At 43.4% G+C, this 24,986-nt stretch overlaps 1 protein-coding gene across 1 annotated transcript in view; it reads right to left on the reverse strand.

The window, feature by feature from the left end:
* The window catches only part of CTIF (cap binding complex dependent translation initiation factor), a 531,105-nt gene that overhangs the window by 185,099 nt on the left and 321,020 nt on the right, over positions 1 to 24,986 (reverse strand). The window contains exon 8 of the mRNA XM_030192931.1: positions 1,327 to 1,789. Coding sequence (XP_030048791.1) covers positions 1,327 to 1,789 — 463 coding nt within the window. The remainder of the gene's footprint in view (positions 1 to 1,326; positions 1,790 to 24,986) is intronic.

The raw sequence follows: 24,986 nt of genomic DNA on the forward strand, positions 1-24,986 counted from the left end.
CAAACATCAGGTGCAAAAAAGGTAGGTGCTAGGTGCCAATTCTATAGCATCAATTGCATGTAAAACTGCCATGACAGAACAGAGCGTATGTTGGCATGCACTTACGCAGTATCGAAGTCTGGTGTAAATGGCTGCACCTAAAGTTCACAGTTGTACGAGCAAGTGATGCTGTTATGCAACTTAAGCGTGCAACTGGAAGACACACCCCTGACCCATCCATGTGCACGCCTTTTTGTAGTAGCACTATAGCGTTTAGACGCTGCATTTATAGAACCGATATTAAAATGTAGTTACACACTTAACTATAATTCAGTGCTGATCAGCACCAACTAATGCCACTTAAAGGCTATGATTGGTACTTAAGATCAACTGGCACCTAATTTCACAATTAATATTAGGTGTGCAACTGGCACTATTCTATAACTCATATGCCCAAATGTACTTGCAACTTCATAGAATCCATCTCTACATGGGTAGTGCCAGGACCAGGGGTGTAGCCAGACTTCGGCGGGAGGGGGGTCCAGAGCCTGAGGTGAGGGGGCACAATTTAGCCCCCCCCCGGTGCCATTGCCCCTCCTGCCGCCGACCCACTCGACCCCCCCTCCCGCCGCCAACCGGCCGTCGCCTACCTTTGCTGGCGGGGGACCCCAACCCCCGCCAGCCGAGGTCCTCTTCTTCTCGCAAAAGGCTTTTCCTTCTGTTTCTGATCAGCTGATCTGCAAGGCTTCGTTCTGTGAGTCTGACATCCTGCACGTTGTATGTGCAGGACGTCAGAAAACAGAAGGAAGCCTTTTGCGAGAAGAAGAGGACTTCGACTGGCGGGGGGTTGGGGTCCCCCCCCCCAGCAAAGGCAGGCGACGTTGGGTTGGCGGCGGGAGGGCAGTTCGGGCGGGTCGTTGTCAGGGGGTCCAGGGCCAAATCTAGGGGGCCAAGGGCCCCCCAAGGCCCCATGTAGCTACGCCACTGGCCATGACAGTCTGGGGGCGGAGCCAGGAGTTACCCAAGTTAGTGGCAATATTGACTCTGCTAACCAGGTAACACCCAGGGATAAGACAGCAAAAACTTTATCCAATTACCTGTCAATATTGGTCAGAATATCACTGGTACCCAGATAAAGTAGTACAGGCCAATACAATCCTGGATACCAGCTCTGAATATCCGAGTACAAAAAAAAAAAAAAAAACACTGACCACCACAGGCTAAATATTCCCCCCTACATGCGTTTTTAGTTCACTGTTAATTTTAAGGTGAGCCTCAATGAGAAATGGCGTCAGGTTCTAGGACATTACCATTCCATTTGCAGGTGCTGTAGCGAACACATCGTACCTTCTCTTTTAGTCGTCTGCGCAGTCTGTCTTTGGAAGATTGCAGCAAGTTGATTTTGGGCCTCTCCCCTGTACGGTCATGAATACTGTCTTTTCGTTTGGATTCACATTCCTGAATGTTCATGCGCTCCGAGTGAGACTGTTTTTCTGCCACCTCTGTGCTCCTATGTGTTTCTGAGGGGAGGGGCAAATTGCATGTGGAAGTGTCCTCAGTTTTCACATTCTCAGTCTCTTTGGCGTTATTTTTGTACGAGTCTTTGTCGTTAGGCACATGCTTCTGATTGTGGTGCCATCGCCGATTTTGGTTGTAGCCGTGGTGGCCTGACCTTCCTGAGGAATGAAGCGTCTGGCCTCCCTGGTATGCCTTCTGGTGGTCTCTGGTGCTGTGTTTGGCAGTTCCTTGTTGGTGATCGGTGTGCTGTTGTGGCTGTGGTTTGTTCCCTCCTTGTGACCTCTGTTGCTTCCTGCAAAGCACAGTACAGCATCAGTAACATGTGAGTCCCAAGGTAAAAATTAGGGCTAAACACACAGTGACTCTACTCCTAATTACCAACACGTGAGGGGAAGATGGTGCTTGATTCCCCAAAAATGGGCCTGTGAAGAAAAGGAGTCCCATTAACAAAGGCATAAAGTGCAGATGTGAATTTGAAGAGACCATCAAATAAGTACACAAGAAAAGGATCTTAAAGATGGCTCTGCAGCAGTGGGGTGCTGGTTTGATTTCCAGGTCAGGCTATCCAGGCACTGGATCAGGGCTGAGATGCTGTGGAGGCAGCAAGCATGGCCCTGTATAGGAGGAGGGTCTCATGGTCATCATTAATGCAACACCAGATGGCCACATCTAGAGCCCATGATACAGGTTCTGGTGCCCAGCTCTAGAAAAGGAAAAGTACGAGGCTGAATCAATTAAATACATGAAAAATTACTGGATGGCTGTAATTGAAGGGTCATGGTGCCAGAATTCCAGCACTGGTTCTGACTAAGCTGGACCAGAAAAAAGCCCCAAAACCTGCTACTGGCCCAAAAAAAGAACGACCTGGACCCTAAGAATCCTTAAACAAGGGAAATGGTTTTCACCACACTTTGGAAATGGAATATTTTAGAGTACCTGCATGATGGCTCTGAGTAAAATACAAAACCTACCCTAAAGAGAGATTTTCAAATAGTCCTGTGGAAGAAAGCAACAGGGATATTATACACTGAAGTAGTACATCGTTCTGACATGTTTTACATTTTCAGATATTATTTCTACCGGTTATTGTTGAACGTGAGTACAATCCTATCCCATCCTCCTATAAAGCTTAGTTTCATTTTAACAAAAGATCTTTCTGGCTAATACGGACCTCACATCAGTGTTGCCCAGTCCTGGTCTGGAGGACTGCCCGACTATAAACGTGCATGATGTAGATATGCAAATATTGAATCAGGAGTGTGCAACTTTAGCTCATGTATTCATTATGAATATCCTAAAAAAACAGACTGGTTCTGTGTCCCTCTAAGACAGGGTTGGGAAACACAGCCTTATTTTTCCTCTAACTCTGGTCAGAGATTTTCCCGTGCTTCCCTTCATCTTAATCAAAACTAGCCCTTTCAGGGCTAAATGCCTGAAGCCTTTATTTCAATCTACTGATAGCTACTACCCCGTTTTCGTTATCAGTTCCTATATGGCAATGAAGGGAACAGCATCAAAAATAATGAAGGGGGGGAAAAAGATCAAACTGAAAGTTAACACACCCAACGGTGGTCATGTTTCACCTAAGCAGGCTGCATCAGGGGTCAGAAACTGTTGCACTTAGTATGGTATCAAAACACTGCAATTTCTCTGCTCAACAAGAAATTCAGCAAAATTGGTGTATTGAATCACCATTTCACAGAGCAGATAATTTTACAGTCAGCTTTGTCGTGCAACAGTTTATGTCCCTTGACACAACATGCTTAGGCGAAATGTTGCCATGTTGAGTGTGTTAATAATCTTCCAATCTGGTCTTTTGGCAGAAATTTTGGTGCCATTCCTTCATTACTTTTGTAAACTCATACCTCTTGCTATATAGCCAAGTTATTACAAGCAGCGTCCTCTGGCTTAGAAGCATGGACCCTCTAACCCGGAGCTAGACTGTAGGTGTGTCCAGGGGCGTAGCCAGATAACAGATTTTGGGTGGGCCTAGGCAAGAATTGGGTGGGCACCAAGTGTTCTACCCCCCCCCCCCCCCCAAAAAAAAAAAAAAAAAAAAAAATTTATCTCAGCTAGTGGGAAAACACTTCTTTCCACCTTGGCAGCAGGCTTGCACTGAAAACTGAGCAGTTGCCGGTGTCATGGAGAGTAGTGTTTTCGTTACCATCAGGGGAAAATCCTCAGCTGGCAGAGCTTGAGATTCTCTCCAGTTATCACTAAACATGTGCTACTGTTGGGTGGGCCTGAGCCATAAATGGGTGGGCCCTGGCCCACCCAAGCCCACCTGTGGCTACGCCACTGGGTGTGTCTCTTGCGTGATGGCTTAGAAACATGGATTGTGGCTCCCTCTGTACCCTGGAGCTAGTCTGTAGGTGTGTCTCTTGCGTGATGGAAGGGACTCCCTGTAATTTATTCTTAGCTTCAGCTCAGCTGTGCCAGGCTCACAAACTGAAAGCTGGGTATCCTGCCTCACACTGTCAAGCATTTCAGTGAGCAGGCCAGCCTCAGTGATGTACATTTTCACAAGGAAAACTGAACACAACTGCTTCCATATAAATCACAGACTTTAATCCTGCTGTTCTTGAAATTCTAGTTCCAGTTTCTTTGTAGATACAATGAGAAAAAAAAACCCAAGATGAACAAAAAAAGCAGGCATTAAAAATGAAAAAAAAAAAAAAGAGAAAGAATGGAAAGATCAAAGTATTTCACTAGACAATAAAAGAATAAAAATAGTGATCATATAAAATTCATCAAGGCCGTGGTCCAATTAAAATGAAATAAAACCAAGTGGGCAAGATCTCATGCACATTATGTTATCAGAGATTTATCTCTTGCCAACTCACTAAAATTAGATTTAAGGCAAGTTACAATCAATGTAAAATAAGAGGCTGACAACAAAACATCAGGGATCACACAAATGCAGAAAGGAAAAAACAAATTCATTGCATGCAATAAAAAGTTATAATCTCCCAGGTCTAGTATACAAATCTGATTTCAATGTTTTGTAAAACATAAAATAATTCCTTTATAAATGTAACTCACTCGGAAGACTGTTCCAATAACGAACAGCTAAAATAAAAAATGATTAAGGGAAAGCGGACTTAAATAGTATACTTTTAGTTGAAGAAAATGCTAGCAGTGATTAATTAAATCTTCTGGAAACCGTCCTACATTTCAGCACATCCACCAGCTGAGATCCACTTTTAGGGCACAAACCTTCCAGAAACTTAAAAACTAAGCAAAGTATCTTAAAAATAACCCAAGACTTCACAAGCAACCAATGTAATATTCCTAATAAAGGACTTATATAAACCAGACGAGTTTTCTGAAATATTAACCTAGCGGCTGAATTCTGAATCACCTGAATTCTGGACAGTTGCTTAGGAGCAAGACTCAAGTAGAGTGAATTACTAAACGATAGAATTGTTAACTGCTCAATAATCTTAAAATGGTCTTCTAAAAAAAGAAGATCTTAACAGACGTAATTGTTTTAGTTTAAAATAGGCTTTTCTAATCAAACTATGAATCTGTGGTTCCATCGTCATAGATGAGTCCAGTACCATTTCCAAAACTTCAGAAATGATCACCAAGTTGATCTATATTCAGCCATAATAGTGTGTTTTTTTAAAACATCTGCTGCAGCATTTAAGAAACACATAGTTAATGCCAACATCCGGATGGGTATTTCTCAAAACAAATCCCTCAGTCTATGGTACCATGAGAAACTCAAAAACAAAAAACCAAGACTCGTTATCTGCTGATAATCCTGGCTGATTGCAATACAGATCCAGATGTTTCCTATTGTGTACAAAACAGCATTATTAAAAAAAAAAAAAAAAATATATATATATATATATATATATATATATATATATATATATATATATATATATATATATATATATATGATAAAGAGAGCCCTCAGCAAAAACCACTTTTTTTAGGGCAATACATTTCTTTGCCAAGTGGTATAGCACTTCTTTCATTGGGTCTCTCTTTAATTTTCTGTATGTGCTATTGCCTAACACCTTAGTGCTGTATTCTAAATTAAATCAAAACGTGAACTTATCTGAATCAAAATATGTTGTCTTATCGCTTCACAACTGATTGGCCTCCCCTTGAAACGCCCTTTTCAAGGGGAGGCCAATCATCTTTTTTGTATTTCTGCACCCCAAGTGCATCACTCTGCACTTCTTGGTATGTAGTATTACATTTTAATTGCCAGACCTTTGACCATTCTTCTAATTTTTGGAGATTTCTCATGGTTTCTACGCCCTCCCGGGTATCCACTTTACTATCTTCATGTCATCCGCAAAAATGCAAACTTTTTCTTCTAACCTTTTCAGCAATGTCTCACAAATATATTAAGCAGAATCGTACCCAGCACCAATCCCTGCAGCACTCCACCTTCCTTTCCTCTGAGCAGATTCCGTTTACCACCACCCTCTGCCACCTGTCAGTGAACCAGTGTCCAATCTAGTTCATCACTTTGGGTCCCAAGTTCAGCCCCTCTGAGCTTATTCATGAGTCTTCTGTGAGGGACTGTATCAAAGGCTTTGTTGAAATCCAAGTAGACTACATCTAGCACGTCTTTTATTCAGTTCTTTGGTCATCCACTCATGGTCGTCAATCAGGTTCGTTTTGCAGAATTTTACTTTGGTAAAACCATGTTTCCTCGAATGCTGTAACCCATTGGCTTCTAGAAAGTTAATTTTCTGGAACGCCCCCTTTTGTGATCCGCACATTAGAATTTATCCACACCACTTTACAGAATGTGCTTAGAAAACTGTGCATGTAAATTCTAATTAGTGCCGATAATTGCTTGCTATCGGACAATTATCAGCACTGATTAGCTTGTTAAACAATTAAGTTGCTTGCGCAACTTTAGTCACCATTTATAGAATCTGGGGGATAGTGCCACATGATTGGAGTATGGGCGGGGCACAGGCAGGGCTGTGATGTACTGTCACAATACTCTAGGTTACACAGGTACCTGCCACATTTAGGCGCTTGCAGTTACATCAGGTCTATGGCTGGCATGCGGACGTATGGTGCGCTGATGCCGGGTTACGGTAGTATTCTATTACGGAATCTGGGGGGCCCAGATGCTGTTACAGAATAGGATCTCACCACACAGTATTGGAGCTCCTAAATGAGGTACCCACTAATCAAATTGCCCCCTATATTCAGCTACTATTCATAGAACCAGGAAGTTTACATTAGCTCCCACATTTGCCTCTGAGCATCAGCGCCTGAGCACCTTTTGCCAGCAGCCTGGGAGCGTAGAAGGGTGAGTCATAGAATACTCAGTTCCTGAGGTGGCCCCACCTCTGATGTGACTAGTCTTTGAAACTGAGGTCTGAGTGGAGCAGGAGGAGGTAGGGACATCACAGGCAATTTGGGTGCATGCTAACTCACCATTCCCCTGCTCATGGAAGGGGTGGCACTGTTGTTGCTACCACGCAGGATCGCAGTAGGACCCAGAGCCACCTGGCTTTTTTGGAACAGAGGAGAGGTGAGTAGAGAAAATGTGTTTTGAAGAGAAGGGAGAAGGAGAGACTGGCAAGGTTTGCATGCAGCTAGGTCATAGGAGAAAGAGGCATGCAAGGAGCGATGATAGCCTGATAAAGGGAAAAGAAGTGATGTGAGAGTGACAGAGAAACACTGGGACATTTCCTGGTACCTACTGCAGGATACAAAAGAGAGGAAATCCAAAAGCAGAACAGCAAAAGCAAAAAGCCAAAAGAAGCACAAGCAGCCTTCAAAATGGAGAGTGTGTCAGCTATACTTTTATTAGTCCGATCCGACACGATCCGCGTTTCTGCAACAGATGCCTGCATCAGGGGTCTATATGTGATGTACAGAGAGTTAAGTCATTCAACATGAAAAACAAAACTTGTCTTGAAAAAGACAGGCCCACTAATAACTAAATGGCAGAGACACCAGAAATTGCGGGAATTGTGTAATAGAGACCTTGTGAGACGTTCCACGCTATGAATTGCTGCCAATCATGTACAATCTACTACAGTTTATTTTTCATCTTACCACACCTCTCTACTTTTTCATCTTTGGAAGTCTTAACTCTCTTTACATTACATATATATAGACCCTTGACGCAGGCACCTCTTGCCAAAATGTGGACCGTATCGGGTCTGGCCAATAAAGTATAGCCAAGACGCTCTTCATTTTGAAGGCTCCTTGTGCTTCTTTTGGCTTTTCGATTTTGCTGGTACCTACTGCAACCACTCACTGTTCTGTCTATCAGGCGGCACCTCCCATGATTATTACTCCATACAAATGATTACATGGTCAATGCAGTGTATGCCTGGGCTAGTGGAAGGCATGTTGGAAGGGAGCTGGTATTGGTTTGGGCAGTCAGAGCTTGCGTAGTGATCTACCCAAGGTAACATAGTAACCAAAGTGAGGGTCTCAAATATCTGAATAGATTGGATGGACCGACTGGGCTTTATCAGCCAACATTTTTTATCATAAAATGTTCAGCAGTACAACAGTGCAACTAGCTCTATATCAAGTACCTGCAAATAAGTCTAACATTTACTGCAGAGCTTGCATAAGAACATAAAGTAGCCATATTGGGTCAGACCAATGCTCCATCTAGCCCAGTATCCTGCTTCCAACAGTGGCCAATTCAGGTCATAAGTACACAACAGAATCCCAAATAGTAGCAAGATTAATGCTACTGATCCCAGGGACTTTCCTCATGTCTAGCTCAATAGCAGTATGGACTTGTAACTTCCTTGAGTGTCTCCCAGTCTGTACTTTTTGGAAGAGAGAAAATTTACCTGTTCTACACCACTCAGTATTTTGTAGACCAGAAGTCTCTTTTCCAAGCTGAAGAGTCCTAACCTCTTAACCCTTTCCTCAGCCCTCTCCTGGGGACACACCTAACCAGCTTTCCCACAATTAATATGCATGAGACAGATGTGCGTATAAAGGAAAGCCACTGTATGTAAAAAATCTCTCATGCATAAAAAATATGGAAATTCTGAAAACATGACTGGCTAACTGTGCCTCCAGGAGAAAGCTCGGTGGTTGGGAGGCGGGGCAAATACGGTCTATGCCCCGAAAATGGCAAGGATAAATCAAGGTTAGGTATACATATAAAGTAGCACATGAGTTTACCTTGTTGGGCAGACTGGATGAACCGTACAGGTCTTTATCTGCTGTCATCTACTATGTTACTACATATTGATTTACTCTATTACTTCTCTGTGCCCTAAACACAAATTAGAAGGGGGAAAAAAGCAGTGAAAAACGATACCCACTGTAGCAAATGTTCATGTTACTATGGGTGGGAAGGCACTTCTTAAACAACAATGAAATGCAGCAGCAGTACAGCCGTATTTGGAGAGCAGTGACGATATTTTGGCAAGACTCCCCAGTAGCCATAACACTAGGAGCGAAACAACTCTTCACAAGACCTAATCCTGGCACTGGGGGATTAGCAGAAACTCATATCCAGTAATTTGAAACAGATAGCAAGGCCTACACAACGCAACGAGCTAAGGAGACAGGGAAGGCACATAAAATGATTCAAAAAAACCACTGCTATAAATTCAGCTAATTACAGACAATCAGAACTCACAGGCAGTGCGCTGCTAGCAGAGCTGGGGTGTGTAGCAAGGCAGGAGGACAGGGGATATTGCCTTCCATGACCCAAGCAGTAAATATATTTATAACAAAGTACTGTTCTATGAAAGTTTGGAGCTATCAACGTTGAAAATGCTCAATGAGGAACACTTAGGGGTGTTGGGGAAACTTTGTTTCACTGTAAGTTTTTCTATTTTGAGGAACACAGCAACACAGCAGTTTCTAGCAGTCAGGACCTCTTAGCTCATCCTGTCTGCTTACTGAGAGACCACCAGTTCCTTCCTTTACCGCATCAACCAGCCTCGAATTCAGCCACTCTTCTGGCTACCATCGCCCTCCTCAGTGCCCACTGGCCAGAAGGGGTTATCACGCTAAAAGCAACCTTCTTCCTTCAATCCCTGGGTCCCAAGTATAGCATTCTCCATGGTCACCCAGGCCTGGCTAGCCCCAACTAAGGTGCAACCTTCCCTTGAAGCTGTGTAGGAGACACCCACCCCTGTTCCTGCCAGCAGGGGTGGTGCATCAATATCATTTTCAATCATGAGGGGGCAGGATTGGTCTCCTGGGTGTCCTGAAGTACCTGCCTGCCCCTCATGATTAAAAACACGACACTAATGCACCACCCACAATGCAAGAAGACAGGTGGAGGTGCTCTGCATAGCGTATAGGAAACCTGCAAATGAGATGCTCAAACCTTGATCCCTCATATGTTACAGTGCTACAGCTTACACCATGCTTCCCTTCTAAATATAATTGTTTTGTCTTTCTTCAGATTTCCATTACAGCTGATCATTAGCTTACAAGTTTTCTACATGTGCTTGAATGCTGTTTTTCACTCTCTCATTGTTTCCAGTGGAGCCAAGAGCTTACTTAATTTAGGCAGCATGTGACGCAGCTACAGGTATAGATCCTATCAGGGAGCAGTCTAGCATTCAGTTGCTCAGTTTGGCTACTGCTCCCCAGGACTGGGGCTGCTCCAGAGACTTCACTAACAGCTCTTGTGCGATGAGGAAAAAAAGGGAATGCAGATATCACACAACAGTAACACTAATGGCAAACTCATGGGCCCATGCTCAAATCCTAATGACAGTGCTAAAGGCGATTAGTGTCAGATTAGAACTGGCGTTAGTGTACTCCACATGTTCTAATGGTTTCAGCGCTCGCAAACTGCACTTAAATGCATGTATTTGGACCCCTGAGGAAGGCTTGCATGCCAAAACACGGACCATGTTGGGTCCCAATAAACTTACTTTGATGCTCTTGCTCTTTGGTTGGCTGGTTTCTTGGAATCTGTTCACTTCCACCCTTGTGTGCTGACTTTTGGTGATTTTGTGGAAGGCGTGGACCCTCTTGACTTGCCATTCCTGGTTATTTAAAATCCCGCAGCAATGTTTCAACAAAAAAGGCGGCTGTCAGGCGCACTTAGCTGGTCTGGGGCAGCGTTGTTGAGGGTTGGTTGAGAGAAGAGGTGTCTAAGGCACTTCTTCGCTCTCACCAACCCAACCACCTTGCCTCGCGCCCTTCCCCAAAAATGTGCCCCCCCCCCAAGCATTGGCCTAACCCCCCCCCCCCCCCCCCCAATCTTAAAAAAATCCCCTATGGTCCAAAAATCCCGTTCACAAAAGTTACCCTGGTGATCCAGCAGATCCACCCACCTGACCCAACCCAATGGACACTCCTCCCACAGATAGGCATGGCCATGGCAGGCCAGGTCCAACATCCCCCCCCCCCCTCAGTGACCCTGCAGTGCTAATAGATGTAAATTAAATCTATGCTACGAGACATCTGATCATGCACACCCCTTTCCTACCCTAGTACTTGCCTGTCCCTCACTATTGAATATGTGATACTGAAACAGCACCACCCACTGGCAGGAATGTAGGTGGAGGATTCCCACACAACTTAGAGGGTACACTGGCATGTCGATTTAGGTATTTCATAACCTACTCTTGTGCATGCTCAGTTTGCCCATGCTCTACCCAAACTCCACCTCTTTAATGGCACACCTATCACAGATCAGAATTTCTGGTATACTCTCAAAGGTCAGTGTTTCTTAATCAACTAGGCTCTAAATTGCTTTTATTATTACTCTGTTAGCTGACTGGATTAACTTCAGCAGGTAATAAAAAGCCAGGAAGTCATGGAGACCTCTCTTATCCTCCGGAACAAACTGATTGCTCGTGGTCCAGGCTTTCTGAATTAAGTGTTTCACTTGCAGAGCGAACCATGAAATATGAAGCTATCCCTATAATTGACAAAAAGAAGAAGAAAAAAAAAAAAAAAAGCTGACCCTTTGACTCCAGTCAGAACAGAGTTTTGTGATGAATTAATTTGGAAAAAATAAAATCCTTAAGTTGAGCGTTCTCTAGGCTCAAACTCAATTCCTTTTTCTAGAAGTTGTTCTGATTTTTAGACACATTTCACTGTCTGTCCGTATCACGTATTATGGTTTTATCGTAAACTGTACATGTAGGCACAAAAACACACAGTCGTCATACAACTCCTGTAACCCTAATGACTCACATTTTACCATGGAGTCCTATTACTAAGCCCTTATACTGTATTTTATTTTCTGGCGTGCAGCAAAAATCAGGTGGTAACTCTGACTTGACGCATGTAGATGATTAACGCGAGAGACGTTACCGCTAAGTCAATGGCTGGAGGTAAGGTCTCAGACCCGAAATGGACGCGTGCCAATTTTTATTTTGCCGCACATCCATTTTCAGCAAAAATTTTAAAAAGGCCTTTTTTTACAGGTGAACTGAAAAATGGATCTGCGAGCATCCATAACACGTGTTACCGCAGTCCATTTTTCAGCGCACCTTAATAAAAGGACCCCTGTGTCTTTTCACACTCTGTCCCCAAACAGACATGCATGAAGGAATGAGGTGTGGGCCATTTTGTCACACTATAAAAATGCACTTTTCAACTTATACTCTCACTGTTTTGTTTTTTTATGACTTTTCCTTTCAGAGTTACCTTTATCCCTGCAAGATCATCGATATGAAAATCTACCACATTTAACCAATTAGCCTATTTTCAAAAGCAGGGGCCAACCTAGTAGCGCTTTAGAAACGTTAAATAGTAGTAGTAGTAAGCTAAATTAATTCAATTTTAAGAAAGGGAAATGCAAGCAACTTCTTGAGCCTGGTTTATTAGGCGTCTTGTTTCCACAGAAACAGAATGGAAATGAACCCTCAGTAAATCAGCCCAAAGGCCATTAAAAAATATATACACCCCATTTTAAAAACAAAAGGAAGAAAAGAAGATTAACAAATTGCTTGATTACTTCATTTCAGGTACAAAAAAAAAAAAAAAAAAGAGAAGTCTAAATGAATATCAGTTGGAATACTGCGAGACGTGCATTTTTTATTTTCATTTTCTGCCTGGAAGATTGACAGGCTTAAAGTAAGTCATTACTAGAGGCACAGCAGACACTCAACAGCTGCAGGTATGCTGAAGAGCTTTGGCATGGCCTATCGCTCTCTGAAAACATCTTCTATACAGATGGACTCTTAGAAAGAGTGAACTGTTCCAGCCAGTTAACGTCTAGTAATGTATTTCTGACAGTATGTACATTTAGGGATGATTTCACTAACCCATTCTGAGTCTATAGGAATCAAAAGCTTCTGTTTCCATTACAAGCACCTGCAAAAATTTAAGTAATTCTTTGCAGCTTGTGGAAGCCCTTTGGTCAGACCAGAATTAAAAATTGTCTGAAGGAGTGGCTGGGAGATGTCAAGGTGGCAGCATGGACCTTGCTGGGGTTCTGCTGCTCACCTTTGATTCTGTTTTCTTTATTCTCCGTATGTCTCCCGAATGGAAGGGGAAAGTTTGGGCAGCTGCCTCCTGGACCTGAACACCTTCCCTTTGGCAGCAACAGATAAAGTATGCTGGAGGGCATTCCTCCTGAAACTGCGACAGGAGCCCACATGTCTGGATTCCGACGTGGGAAGGTTGGTACAGCTTGACCTAGATACTACTCTACCCCTACCAGGCAGCAATTCCCCCCCAGTATCCAGCACTAGCTCGCCAGGTGCAGGAGGAATGGTGGAAGGAATTTACCACTGCTACGTGCTCAAAAATTGTTTTGAACTGAGCTGAGAAAAACAAACGCTGATTTTTGATACATGACAGATTGAAGCCTGACACAGGCGTTTATGCTGAAACATGGCCTGTGTTGGGTCTTGGAATAAGGGGTTGTTTGCTATCCCAGTTTCTCCAGAGTCATTGGAGGGACGGAATTGGTTGGTAATGGAGAGTGAGCAACCCAGCCCTAAGGGGAGAGTGCTGAGTAAAATGGTCCTGGTTGTTAATGACAGCAGTGGGAGGAGTTTAGAGTTAATAAATGTTGCTGTTGGGAAAAGCACAAGGTCTTTAGTTGCCACTACCTCCACCGGGAACCTTGTGAAGAGGGGGGGAGGTGGGCCTGGATGGGTTCAAGAAACTAAGGCTGACCAAAAGAGAAGGTTTCTGCCAGTAAAGCATTAACTGTGAAGTGGAGGAGGAGTGCTCCAGATGGAAAGTAGGGGATCCCAGCCTGGAAGCAGAAACAGGAAACTGCCTGTTAAGAGCCAAAGGTGGGAGCCTGGAGAAGTACTCCTTTGGGGAGAGCGTGGACAGACAGGGATAGGGTGGGTTACCCATATGTTTGGGTTTCTCCGGATGTGTCCTCTTTTTGGAGGCACCGTGGGGCGACCAGGCAGGTTTTAAAATTCTGCTGAATTATCCAGGTTTTGCCGCAACAGACACATGTGCCAGTAGAGCTAAGCAGAGGTCACCTGATCTACTAGCATTGTGCAAGTCGGTCCTCCCTGTGCAGCTGCATGTCTGCACCAGCAAGAGATCCTACCTCATGCAGTGCACGCATCAGCGCTGGCAGCAAGGTCAGAGCAGTTGAGACGAGAAAGAAGAGGTGCGAGCTGCAAGACGAGGTGTGTTGCATTGTTACGTGTGGTAACGGTGTGAAAGAGGTGGCAGAGCCTGATGCCTGACCGGATTTTCACTTTTCTACTCAGCTGCTCACTTCTGCCAGTTGCACCTGCAGAACACGGGAAGCTCTTGATAACCCACAAAGTGTGTTTCTTCTGGGGTTTTTGGGGGGGTTACTGTGACTGAAGTACAGTCACTGCCTTCGAACCTTGGGATAATGTTCTAAGCAATATTTATTTATTGCACTTGTATCCCACATTTTCCCACCTCTTTGCAGGCGCAATGTGGCATACAAAACATTATGGATAATGGAAATGAGAAGAGAATATACATTTGGTGTTACAGAAGGATGTTGGATTTCTTGGTAATGGAATACATGATAGTAATATAATAGAATGCATTAATAACATTTCTGGGTATATGTATGAGTTTCACATGATTTGATCTTTGTGGTATACCTTGTCGAAGAGATGGGTCTTTAGTAGTTTACAGAAGTTGGTCAGTTCATAGGTCGCTTTTAGGTTGCGTGGCAGTGCGTTCCAGAATTGTGTGCTCATATAGGAAAAGGTTGATGCGTGCATTAATTTGTATTTTAGACCTTTATAGTTGGGGAAATGAAGATTGAGGAATGTGCGAGATGATTTTTTAGCATTCAAAATACAATACAAAAGATAGACAACAAGAACCTCCCTTGTTTGAGAATTACGGAAGAAAATGAGTCAGTGTTAGTTAATATACGAAAAGGAAGATCATTCGTAATAAGCTCCACTATGCAACCATTGTAGAATATCGTCGAGCACAAATAATTCTTAGAGGTCTCATGATATTAAAGGAATCAAGAATGTTTTGTGATTATCTGCAGTTTTTAGATAGAAGGTGGTACCATACCATAAATGTTCATTAGACCTATTGATTCTTTTAGTTGAAACTTAAATAGATGCAATGAAGACTAATGATGAGTGGAGGAGTGGCCTAGTGGTTAGGGTGGTGGACTTTGGTCCTGGGGAACTGAGTTCAATTCCCACTTCAGGCACAGGCAGCTCCTTGTGACTCTGGGCAAGTCACTTAACCCTCCATTGCCCCATGTAAGCCGCATTGAGCCTGCCATGAGTGGGAAAGCGCGGGGTACAAATGTAACAAAAATAAAAAATAAATAATGTGAATGAAAAAAATGTATGCTTTAAGGATCAAAGATATATATTTTCGTGAGATATTAGAAGTACATAAATGTATGGATAATTTTAGAAAAGACAGTAAGAATCCATAGAGAATAATTTAAATGGGATGAGGCAAGTTATAGAAAGGAGAACATCTATCCGTGGTCTAAAACTAGACCTACTAATATACCTAAAAGGCAAGTTACATTTCAAAAAAAGGGGAAAAAAAACATATCACAGTGACCAACAGGAAGCTAGGATAGAAAGTAGGAGCAAGCAACCATTTAAGACCATTTATGCCACAGATAATGAGTTGAATCCCCTTATGTATGAAACATTCTGGATAACTATGTGGCTGACAATTCTCGCTACTTTTCATATTGATTCCTTCTATACCAATCAACTGTAAAATGAGGCTCTTGCTATCTTTAGTGAGACTCTAACAAATAGGTCTACTCACCACAGGATACCGACACATTTCATTTTAACAGTGGCATCCATAGCTCTCCCCAGGAACTACTTTTGTTTTTAGAAAAACTTTTTCCAACAAGTAAAAGGCAAATCTTGGTTTAAAAACAAGTATTTCTTACAGACTATCCATTTAAAAGTAAAAACAAAAAAGGAAAAAAGCTCTGAAAGCGATATACTGATGACATTATGCTGTGGAATGGAGATCTAGATATCATACAGGAGTTTTATAATTGGATATCAACTTAAAATTCAGGATGAAACATGATTACAAAGAAATATATTTAAAATATTTTCATTAAAAAGACCTCCCATAGGTTCCCCACAACTCTCTACAGGAAACCCACTGATAAGAGTAAATCTATCCCTACACCAATTTCCATAATAGAGGATTGAAATATAGCCTCCCCTAGTCACAATTCCTTTGCTTACAAAGAATATGTTCAGATTTGCTGAATACAAAAAAATAGCTTGAATAAATTAGACAGATTTAAAGAGATTATCCAAGTTGATGTATCAATGAAGACTATCAGCAGTGGCATTCCTTGGTTGGCTGGCACCCGGGGCGGATCGCCACTGCGCACCCCCACATGCATCATCGTTCCCCACCCCCCCAGTTGCAGCGTCATTGTCCCTCCCCCCGGTGCACCATCTCAAAACACTTCCCCGGGTGCATTTCCTCTTACCTTCTGGGATGCTAGGAGCTGCCGCGTGGCTCTTGGCTCCGCTGGTTCCCTACTCCCTCTGCCCCGGAACAGGAAGTAACATCAGAGAGAGCAGGGAGCCGGCAGAGCTGACAGCCGCGCGGCTGCTCCTTGCACCCCCTCCTGCAGCATGCACCCGGGACGGACTGCCCCCACCGCCCTGCACTCGGTACACTGCTGATTATCAGTAAGCAAAGAGAGCATGCCGAGATGACCTCTATACAGCAGTAACAACAGAGAAGCCACAGATGTTTGTTTACTCAGAGTTTCATATATGGCCAATCAGATACAAAACATAATCAGAAAGAATTGGCACATACTTGAAGGGCATGAACTCCCTAAAAAAAAGTTTCCTATTCTAGGGACAAGAATCTGGAAGAGCAATTAGTTCTGTGGAGTGTGTTTCTTCCGGGGGGGGGGGGGGGGGGGGTATCTTCTTAAGAACACCTTTAAGTAGCTGTCTTTTATAAAGGCAAGGTCAACTTTTTCCTGATTGTCATTAATAAGTACATAAGTAGTGCCATACTGGGAAAGACCAAAGGTCCATCTAGCCCAGCATCCTGTCACCGACAGTGGCCAATCCAGGTCAAGGGCACCTGGCACGCTCCCCAAACGTAAAAACATTCCAGACAAGTTATACCTAAAAATGCGGAATTTTTCCAAGTCCATTTAATAGCGGTCTATGGACTTGTCCTTTAGGAATCTATCTAACCCCTTTTTAAACTCCGTCAAGCTAACCGCCCGTACCACGTTCTCCGGCAACGAATTCCAGAGTCTAATTACACGTTGGGTGAAGAAAAAGTTTCTCCGATTCGTTTTAAATTTACCACACTGTAGCTTCATCTCATGCCCTCTAGTCCTAGTATTTTTGGATAGCGTGAACAGTCGCTTCACATCCACCCGATCCATTCCACTCATTATTTTATACACTTCTATCATATCTCCCCTCAGCCGTCTCTTCTCCAAGCTGAAAAGCCCTAGCCTTCTCAGCCTCTCTTCATAGGAAAGTCGTCCCATCCCCACTATCATTTTCGTCGCCCTTCGCTGTACCTTTTCCAATTCTACTCCTCTCCCTCTCTCTCTGCATCCAGCATCCTTCTGGCTTTTGCCACCACTTGGTCTACCCGTCTAACCACCACCTTAAGATCATTAACTACTAGTAAAAAAGCCCCGTTTCTGATGCAAATGAAACGGGGGCTAGCAAGGTTTTCTTCAGAGTGTGCATGTGGGAGTGTCCCTGCCCTCTCTCCCTCCCCCTCCCCCCTCCGAGTCCAGTCCTTCAGTGTTAAGTTTCCTGCTGTGCTGTGTTTGTGTTATAGAGAGAGTGAGGGCATCTCTCTCCTCCCCCCCTCTGAGTCCTTCACTGTTTGGTGGGATTTCTTGCTGTGCTGTTTTCCTTCACTCATGGGGAAACCGGATATCTCTGGAGGCTTCATAGAACGTTGGGGTTGCCTTTATATATATATAGAAGATGATCATCCCCAGGTCCCACTCTCGTTTTCTACACAGAACTACTTCACCCCATATACTTTACTGTTCTTTAGGATTTTTGCAAGTGCAATTTTTTTAGGGCGACGTAGCCATAATGGTTAGTGCAGTGGCGTGAGAACCAGGGGTTCTGGGTTCATTTCCCACTGTACCTCCTTGTGACTCCATTGCTCCGGGTACGAAATAAGTACCTGTTTGTTTGTTTATTTATTTATTTATGCATGCATTCTTGAATCCCACTGTTATCCAAAAACAAGTTTTTGTTCAAAGTGGCTTATAATTTACATTTGGTGAGATTACAATGGTGGTTTACAGTTGGAACGAGGAGTGGACATCATTAACTTGTGTAGTTATTTGTAGAATTTAATATGTAAACTAACATAATATATAAACTACTTTGATTGTAACCACAGCAAGGCAGTATATCAAACCCTATCCCCCTTCATTTTAGAAGAGCTATTTTCTATTTAGACATGCACAACCCAGCATTTAGATGTTTATCCTATATAATAATTCTCACCTCCAACAGGATGTGCTTGGGACCATGCCTGCCGGAAGTGGTCTGCTAGGCAGGCACGCACTGACCTCAGTGACATCAGTGACAGACAATTTGGCAAAGCAAAACAATCTGAGTGCTGGCCATTAGGACACAGGGTTGATAGGAGAGTTTTAAAAGACTGAAGGAACCGAAAGTGTTAAATGGGGGGAGGGGGGGAGTTCTGAACGACTGAAAGACATGAACATTTGGGAAAGGAAAACAATCTGAATGCTGGCCATTAGGACACAGGGTAGATTGGAGAGTTTTAAAAGACTGAAGGAAAGGAAAGTGTTAAACTGGAGAAGGGGGGGGGGGGGAGTTGTGAATGACTGAAAGACATGCAAATTTGGGACAGGAAAACAATCTCAATGCTGGCCATTAGCACACAGGGTACATAGGAGAGTTTTAAAAGACTGAAGGAACCAAAAGTGTTCAGGGGGAGGGGGGCAAGTTCTGAATGAATGAAAGAAATGAAAATTTACAAGAGGAACACAATCTGAATGCCGGGCATTTGTACACAGGGTAGATAGGACACTTAAAAAAAAAAAATGAAGGACGTGAAAGTATTACATCTTGGGGGAGGGGTGAGGAGGAAAGTGGTGGGGTATCCGGATACTGGGCGTTAGGGCCACGGGGGTACATAGACTTTTGAAAGCCTTAAGGAACCCAAAGTGTGGGAAGGAGGAGGAAAAGGAGGGGAGGGAACGGGGTGAGGGGCATTAGGAACAGGGGAGGGGGCCCTGTCACACACTCTCATTCTCACACACACACTGTCACACAGACAGTCTCAGTCTGTCACACACCCGCACATTCACTCTGGCTCTCTCTCTCAAACATACACACTCCCAGGAAAACCTTGCTAGCGCCCGTTTCATTCGTTCCAGAAACGGGCCTTTTTTTACTAGTATTGTATAAATGTGTAAATGTTGAATTTACAAAACTGGGATATATAAACCTAATCTAATCTAATCTTATACATTGCACTAATTCCAGTTTGAGGTGGTTTACATCATACGAAACTCACACAAAGTGATAAATTACACAAACACATCAGTAAAAAAAAACCTAAAAATGACCAAACAAAAACGTTTTTAGCTTCTTACGAAGTTGCATGTAATTTACTTCCAATCAAATATACACAGGAAGTTCATTCCAAACTGACCGAATAGAAAACACTGCATCAAATTGGCATTTCATATGTACGCCATTAAAAGGAGGGAATTTCAACAAAAAAAAAAATGTCGTACTTGGGGAGAAGTAAACAATGAATGTGAAAAGAATCGAATACGCAATTCCGATGTACTACTGCACAAGACATGAAAAATCACATGGACAACTTTAAAAGCAATATGTGCTTTTAGGGGATACCAGTGAAGCCTCATTGTGCACCGAGAAACACGCTCATATTTTTTTCAAACGAAACAGCAATCACACTGCCGTATGTTGTATTAATTGCAATTTGTTCAACAATTTAGCACTCAGTCCAACATAATGAGAATTACAATAATCCACGTGGGACAATACCAACATCTGGGACCAGTAATGCAAAGCGAGGTTCATAATAATAAGATCTGCCGCACACAGTAAAAAGTTTATTTCCAAAGATTATTAATCTGCAATTCAAAAGTGAGCGAGGAGTCCAAAATTGTTCCCAAAACTCAGGATTCTCCATCTACCTTTCAAGATTACCCATTGACCAAAATACATGGAGAAATGGATGTTTATGCACTGGTTACGTATGGCAGGGGCATCTGTTTCACAATCATAAATGTCTAAAATATCAACAAGGTCAAAACACGTATAAACATTTATGTGCTGGCACATAAATACGTAGGTTCCGAAATACCATATGTTTGTCGCAGAACAAACATTTTGTTAGCCATTTTAGAAACATAAATGTTTATTTTTCTTAAGCTGTCCCAGAGTCCAATATCCCTCACCAGTTCTGCATTTGAGGGGGAAATCATCCACCGAGGGATTAAGGAGGTGACCTCCCCTAGTCCCTTCAGTGGAGCGCTGCTCCCTAAGGGGGGGTCTTCTACAAAGCGTCGGTAAGCCCAATGCAGGCTTACCGAATTCCAAGTCAGGATTACCGCCGGCCTAACATGGCCGCCGGCAGTAGTTCCACCCCAAGCGCGCACCTTTTCCAGGGGAAAAAGAAACCCCCTGGAAATGGCTTGCATGGCGGTAACCGGGCAATACTATCATCACCTCAATGGGTAGTGGTAAGGGCTCCCTGCCGCATGGCAATGCGGTAAGAGTTCTCGTACTGCATGGCCAAATTTGTCTGGGAGCTTTTTACCCGCTGCAGTAAAAAGGGCCCTGGTGCACAGGAAAAACGTCCTCCGCCGCTAGCGCAGGGCCCCTTTTCCCGCTGCTTGGTAAAAGGACCCTTAAGTGCACTTTTCTGAAACCTAGACATCCCACGTAGCAGGTGTAAATCCCAACAGCTATCTTTTTGGACATTCGTTCCCTTTCTAAAATGGGGAACGTAGGTTTATTTTTTAGGTCCACCCAGGATACCCAGACCTCATCCCCCTTGCCATGCACATTCTGGGTGGACCTAAAAAATAAACCTACGTTCCCCATTTTAGAAAAGGAATGAATGTCCAAAAAGATAGCTGTTGGGATTTACACCTGCTACCTTGGATGTCTAGGTTTCAGAATAGTGCACGGAGAGGGTCTTTTACTAAAAATTAGCTTGAAGTATCTGCAGCAGGGCCCATTTTATTCTTATGGGCCCTGCTGAAGACAACTGGAGTTAATCTTTAGTAAAAGACCCCCTTAGTGAGCAGCACTTTGACCTCCTCTTGAATAAAGGTGGTATATCAAGCAATAGAATAAACATAAACCTCTTCCATTCCAGTCACGATTTTATAGACCTCAATCATTCCCCTCAGCTATCTCTTGTCCAAGCTGAACAGCCCTAACCTGTTTAATCTTATGAGAGTCCTTCCATCCCCTTTATCATTTTGGTTGCCCTTCTCTGTACCTTTTCAAGTTCCACGGAGCGATATGGAGACATTATATTCTTTGATTTTCTCTCTATTCCTTTCTTAATAATTCCTAACATTCTGTTTGCTTTTTTGGCCATCACTGAACACTGAGCAGAACATGTTAATGTACTGTCCAAGATGACTGCTAAATCTTTTTCCTCAACGGTGACTCTTAATATGGAACCTTTGTATCATGTAGCTATAATTTGGGTTATTCTTCCCAACTTGCATGACTTTGCACAACACATTAAATCTCACCTGCCATTTGGATGATCAGTCTTGCAGCCTCCCAAGGTCCTCTGCAATTTCACAATTTTGAATACTTCGTATCATCTGCAAATCTGATCATCTCATTCATCGTTCCAATTTCCAGATCATTTATAAACTAGTAAGAAAGGCCCGTTTCTGAGGCCAATGAAACGGGCGCTAGCAAGGCGCTTTCATTCCCATCCCCCTCCCCTTGATGCTGGCCTTACCCTCCCGTGCTTCAGGGTGGTCGTGGTCGTGCCGCCTCGCCCCGCCCGGCGACCCGCCCCGTGACGTAGAGAGTGGCTGGCTGGCTCCCTCGCTGCCTGTGACCTACAGCCTGCCTGGCTCACTCCCTCCAATGGTCGTCGCGTAGTAGATCGATGTATGTCCCGCCCTCGCGTCAAACGTGATGACGTTGAGGGCGGAGTGATGCGATTGGTCAAGTGTCATAGCTCCACCCTCAACGTCATCACGTTTGACACGAGGGCGGGGCAAATAGTAATGGGGCTAAATTCCGATCTCTGGCACCTCACAAACCGGAAGTTGCAGCTTCATTAGAACGTTGAGGTAGGCAATTATATGCGGAAGGGGCGTGGCTGTGGGTGGGTCTATCAATGAGAGTGGTGCATGAGTGACAGTGAGTGGTGACAGCCTAAGTGCAGGGCTCCAGGGTTTCCCTGCCACAGAGTGAGCTTCAGAATGTTTGAGGTGAGAATTATTAATATAGATATGTTTAGAAGTACCGGTTCCAGAACAGACCCTTGCAGCACTCCACTATTCACCATCCTACACTGAGTAAAATGTCTATTTAACCTTACTCTGTTTTCTATCTTTTAATCAGTTCTCAATCCACAACAGGACACAACCTCCTATCCCATGACTTTTTGATTTTCTCGGGAGTTCCTAAAATGTTGCTATAAATCTTATCTGCCAAGATCTAGACCATTCTTCAAGCTTCAACAGATCCTCCAGGGTATCTTGGTTGCAAATTTTTACATCATCTGCAAAAAGGTCAATCTTTCCTGACAGTCCTTCTGCAACCTAGCTTATGAAAATGACTGATCCCTGCAATACATCACAGGTAACACCCCTTTCTATAGAGTGAACTCAATTTACCACTATCATTTATCACCTCACACAACCAGATTCTAACTCGGTCAGTCACTTTAGGGTCTGCTCGCTTCTATCTATTCCTATGCAGAACTGTGTCAAACGTCTTGCCGAAACCCAAGGGGATACCACCTAGCACTCGCCAATGATCCAAGTCTCTGGTCACCCAATTAAAAAAAAACTAATCCTGTGTGTCTGCAGTGATTCCATTAAATTTACTCACCACAAAGATCAGACTAACCTGCTTTCTAGACTCACCACAGTCCAGTAAAGGGTAATGAACAACCATGGGAAAAGTTTCAGACATCTGCCTGTCTCAGAATTAAATAACTGCTTAACCTAGTGATATTTTCTTTCCAAAGGATGAACAGTATTATCTCCTCATGACAACTTTTCAACATGGCTGGTTTTGTTTAGGCAGTACTTATAGGCTAGTGGAGATCATGTTTTTATGGGGGGGGGGGGGGGGGGGGGTGTTAAGCAAAAACTATTTATGACTAGTTTTATTATACAGATTCACAAAAAGAAAACTTTTTTCCATTATGAAAACTAATATAGGCACATTGTACTAAGCTTTGTAAAGACTTTAAAGTGTCTCTAAACACTTCTCTATTGAAGAGAGAAGCAGAACACGCTGTACCATTACAACAAACTGCTAAAACATTCAATTTTACATTTCCACTGAAAAACAGCAATTGTTACTTTAGGTCAGTTCTGCACTATCCGTGTTTCATGTGCCTACTGTTAAGATACAGCATGTCCTAGGCTTTGCTAATCAAAACACCTAAAGGTAATCCATGTGACCAAGAGCTCAGATGAGAGCTTTGACTACGAAGGGAAAAACCATATAAAGTAGATATTAAAATTCAAGCTATTAAGTAAAAGCTGACCAGAGTCACCAAGCTCTGTTTTAGCAGATGGCAACTGCTATTAAATATGACAATTAAAAAAACATTGAGAATAATACCACATATAAATGGATAGCATATGAAGACCATAAAGACCATATAATCTTCCTGAATTCCTTCTGGTGCAATGCAAACGAAAGCACAGTTGATCCCTGGTTTTCCTTCCGCACTTTTGTCTTTAAGCTTCCAGTTGGGCAACAGCATCACCGACGTTCATGCTGTATACCTCGTAAAATGCAAGACTCAAAAATAACAGTTGACCGCAATAAATTTAGTAAAAACTTATGTGATCTTTTTCGATTATACGGAGCTACTCCTGCAAATATGGTTAATTTCAGTCACTGAATTTGTTTCAAAATATTCTCTTCAAGCAGACACAGAAGCATGAAGGCAGGTACACCACTGTTTTATTGCAGCGTTGATCAACTTCCTTCCATGACATCACTACCCTTCTGATGTTCTTGTACCACTTTCAGAAATTACTACTACTACTACTACTATTTAGCATTTCTATAGCGCTACAAGGCACACGCAGCGCTGCACAAACATAGAAGAAAGACAGTCCCTGCTCAAAGAGCTTACAATCTAATAGACAAAAAATAAAGTAAGCAAATCAAAGCAGGAAAGAGGAGGGTAGGTGGAGGCAGGTGGTTACAAGTGGTTACGAGTCAAAAGCAATGTTAAAGAGGTGGGCTTTCAGTCTAGATTTAAAGGTGGCCAAGGAAGGGGCAAGACGTAGGGGCTCAGGAAGTTTATTCCAGGCGTAGGGTGCAGCGAGACAGAAGGCGCGAAGTCTGGAGTTGGCAGTAGTGGAGAAGGGAACAGATAAGAAGGATTTATCCATGGAGCGGAGTGCACGGGAAGGGGTGTAGGGAAGGACGAGTGTGGAGAGCTACTGGGGAGCAGCAGAGTGAGTACATTTATAGGTTAGTAGAAGAAGTTTGAACAGGATGCGAAAACGGATAGGGAGCCAGTGAAGCAACTTGAGGAGAGGGTTAGTACGAGTAAAGCGACCCTGCGGAAGACGAGACGGGCAGCAGAGTTTTGAACCGATTGGAGAGGTGACTAAGTGGGAGGCCAGCAAGAAGCAGATTGCAGTAGTCTAAACGAGAGGTGACAAGGGTGTGGATGAGGGTTTTGGTAGAGTGCTCGGAAAGAAAGGGGCGGATTTTACGGATGTTGTAAAGAAAGAAACGACAGGTCTTGGCGGTCTGCTGGATGTGAGCAGAGAAGGAGAGAGAAGAGTCAAAGATGACCCCAAGGTTTCGAGCCAAGGAGACAGGGAGAATGAGAGAGCCATCAACAGAAATAGAAAACGGGGGGAGTGG

This window comes from Microcaecilia unicolor, chromosome 2 (genome assembly GCF_901765095.1).
Source record: "Microcaecilia unicolor chromosome 2, aMicUni1.1, whole genome shotgun sequence".
Taxonomy (NCBI): Eukaryota; Metazoa; Chordata; class Amphibia; order Gymnophiona; family Siphonopidae; genus Microcaecilia; species Microcaecilia unicolor.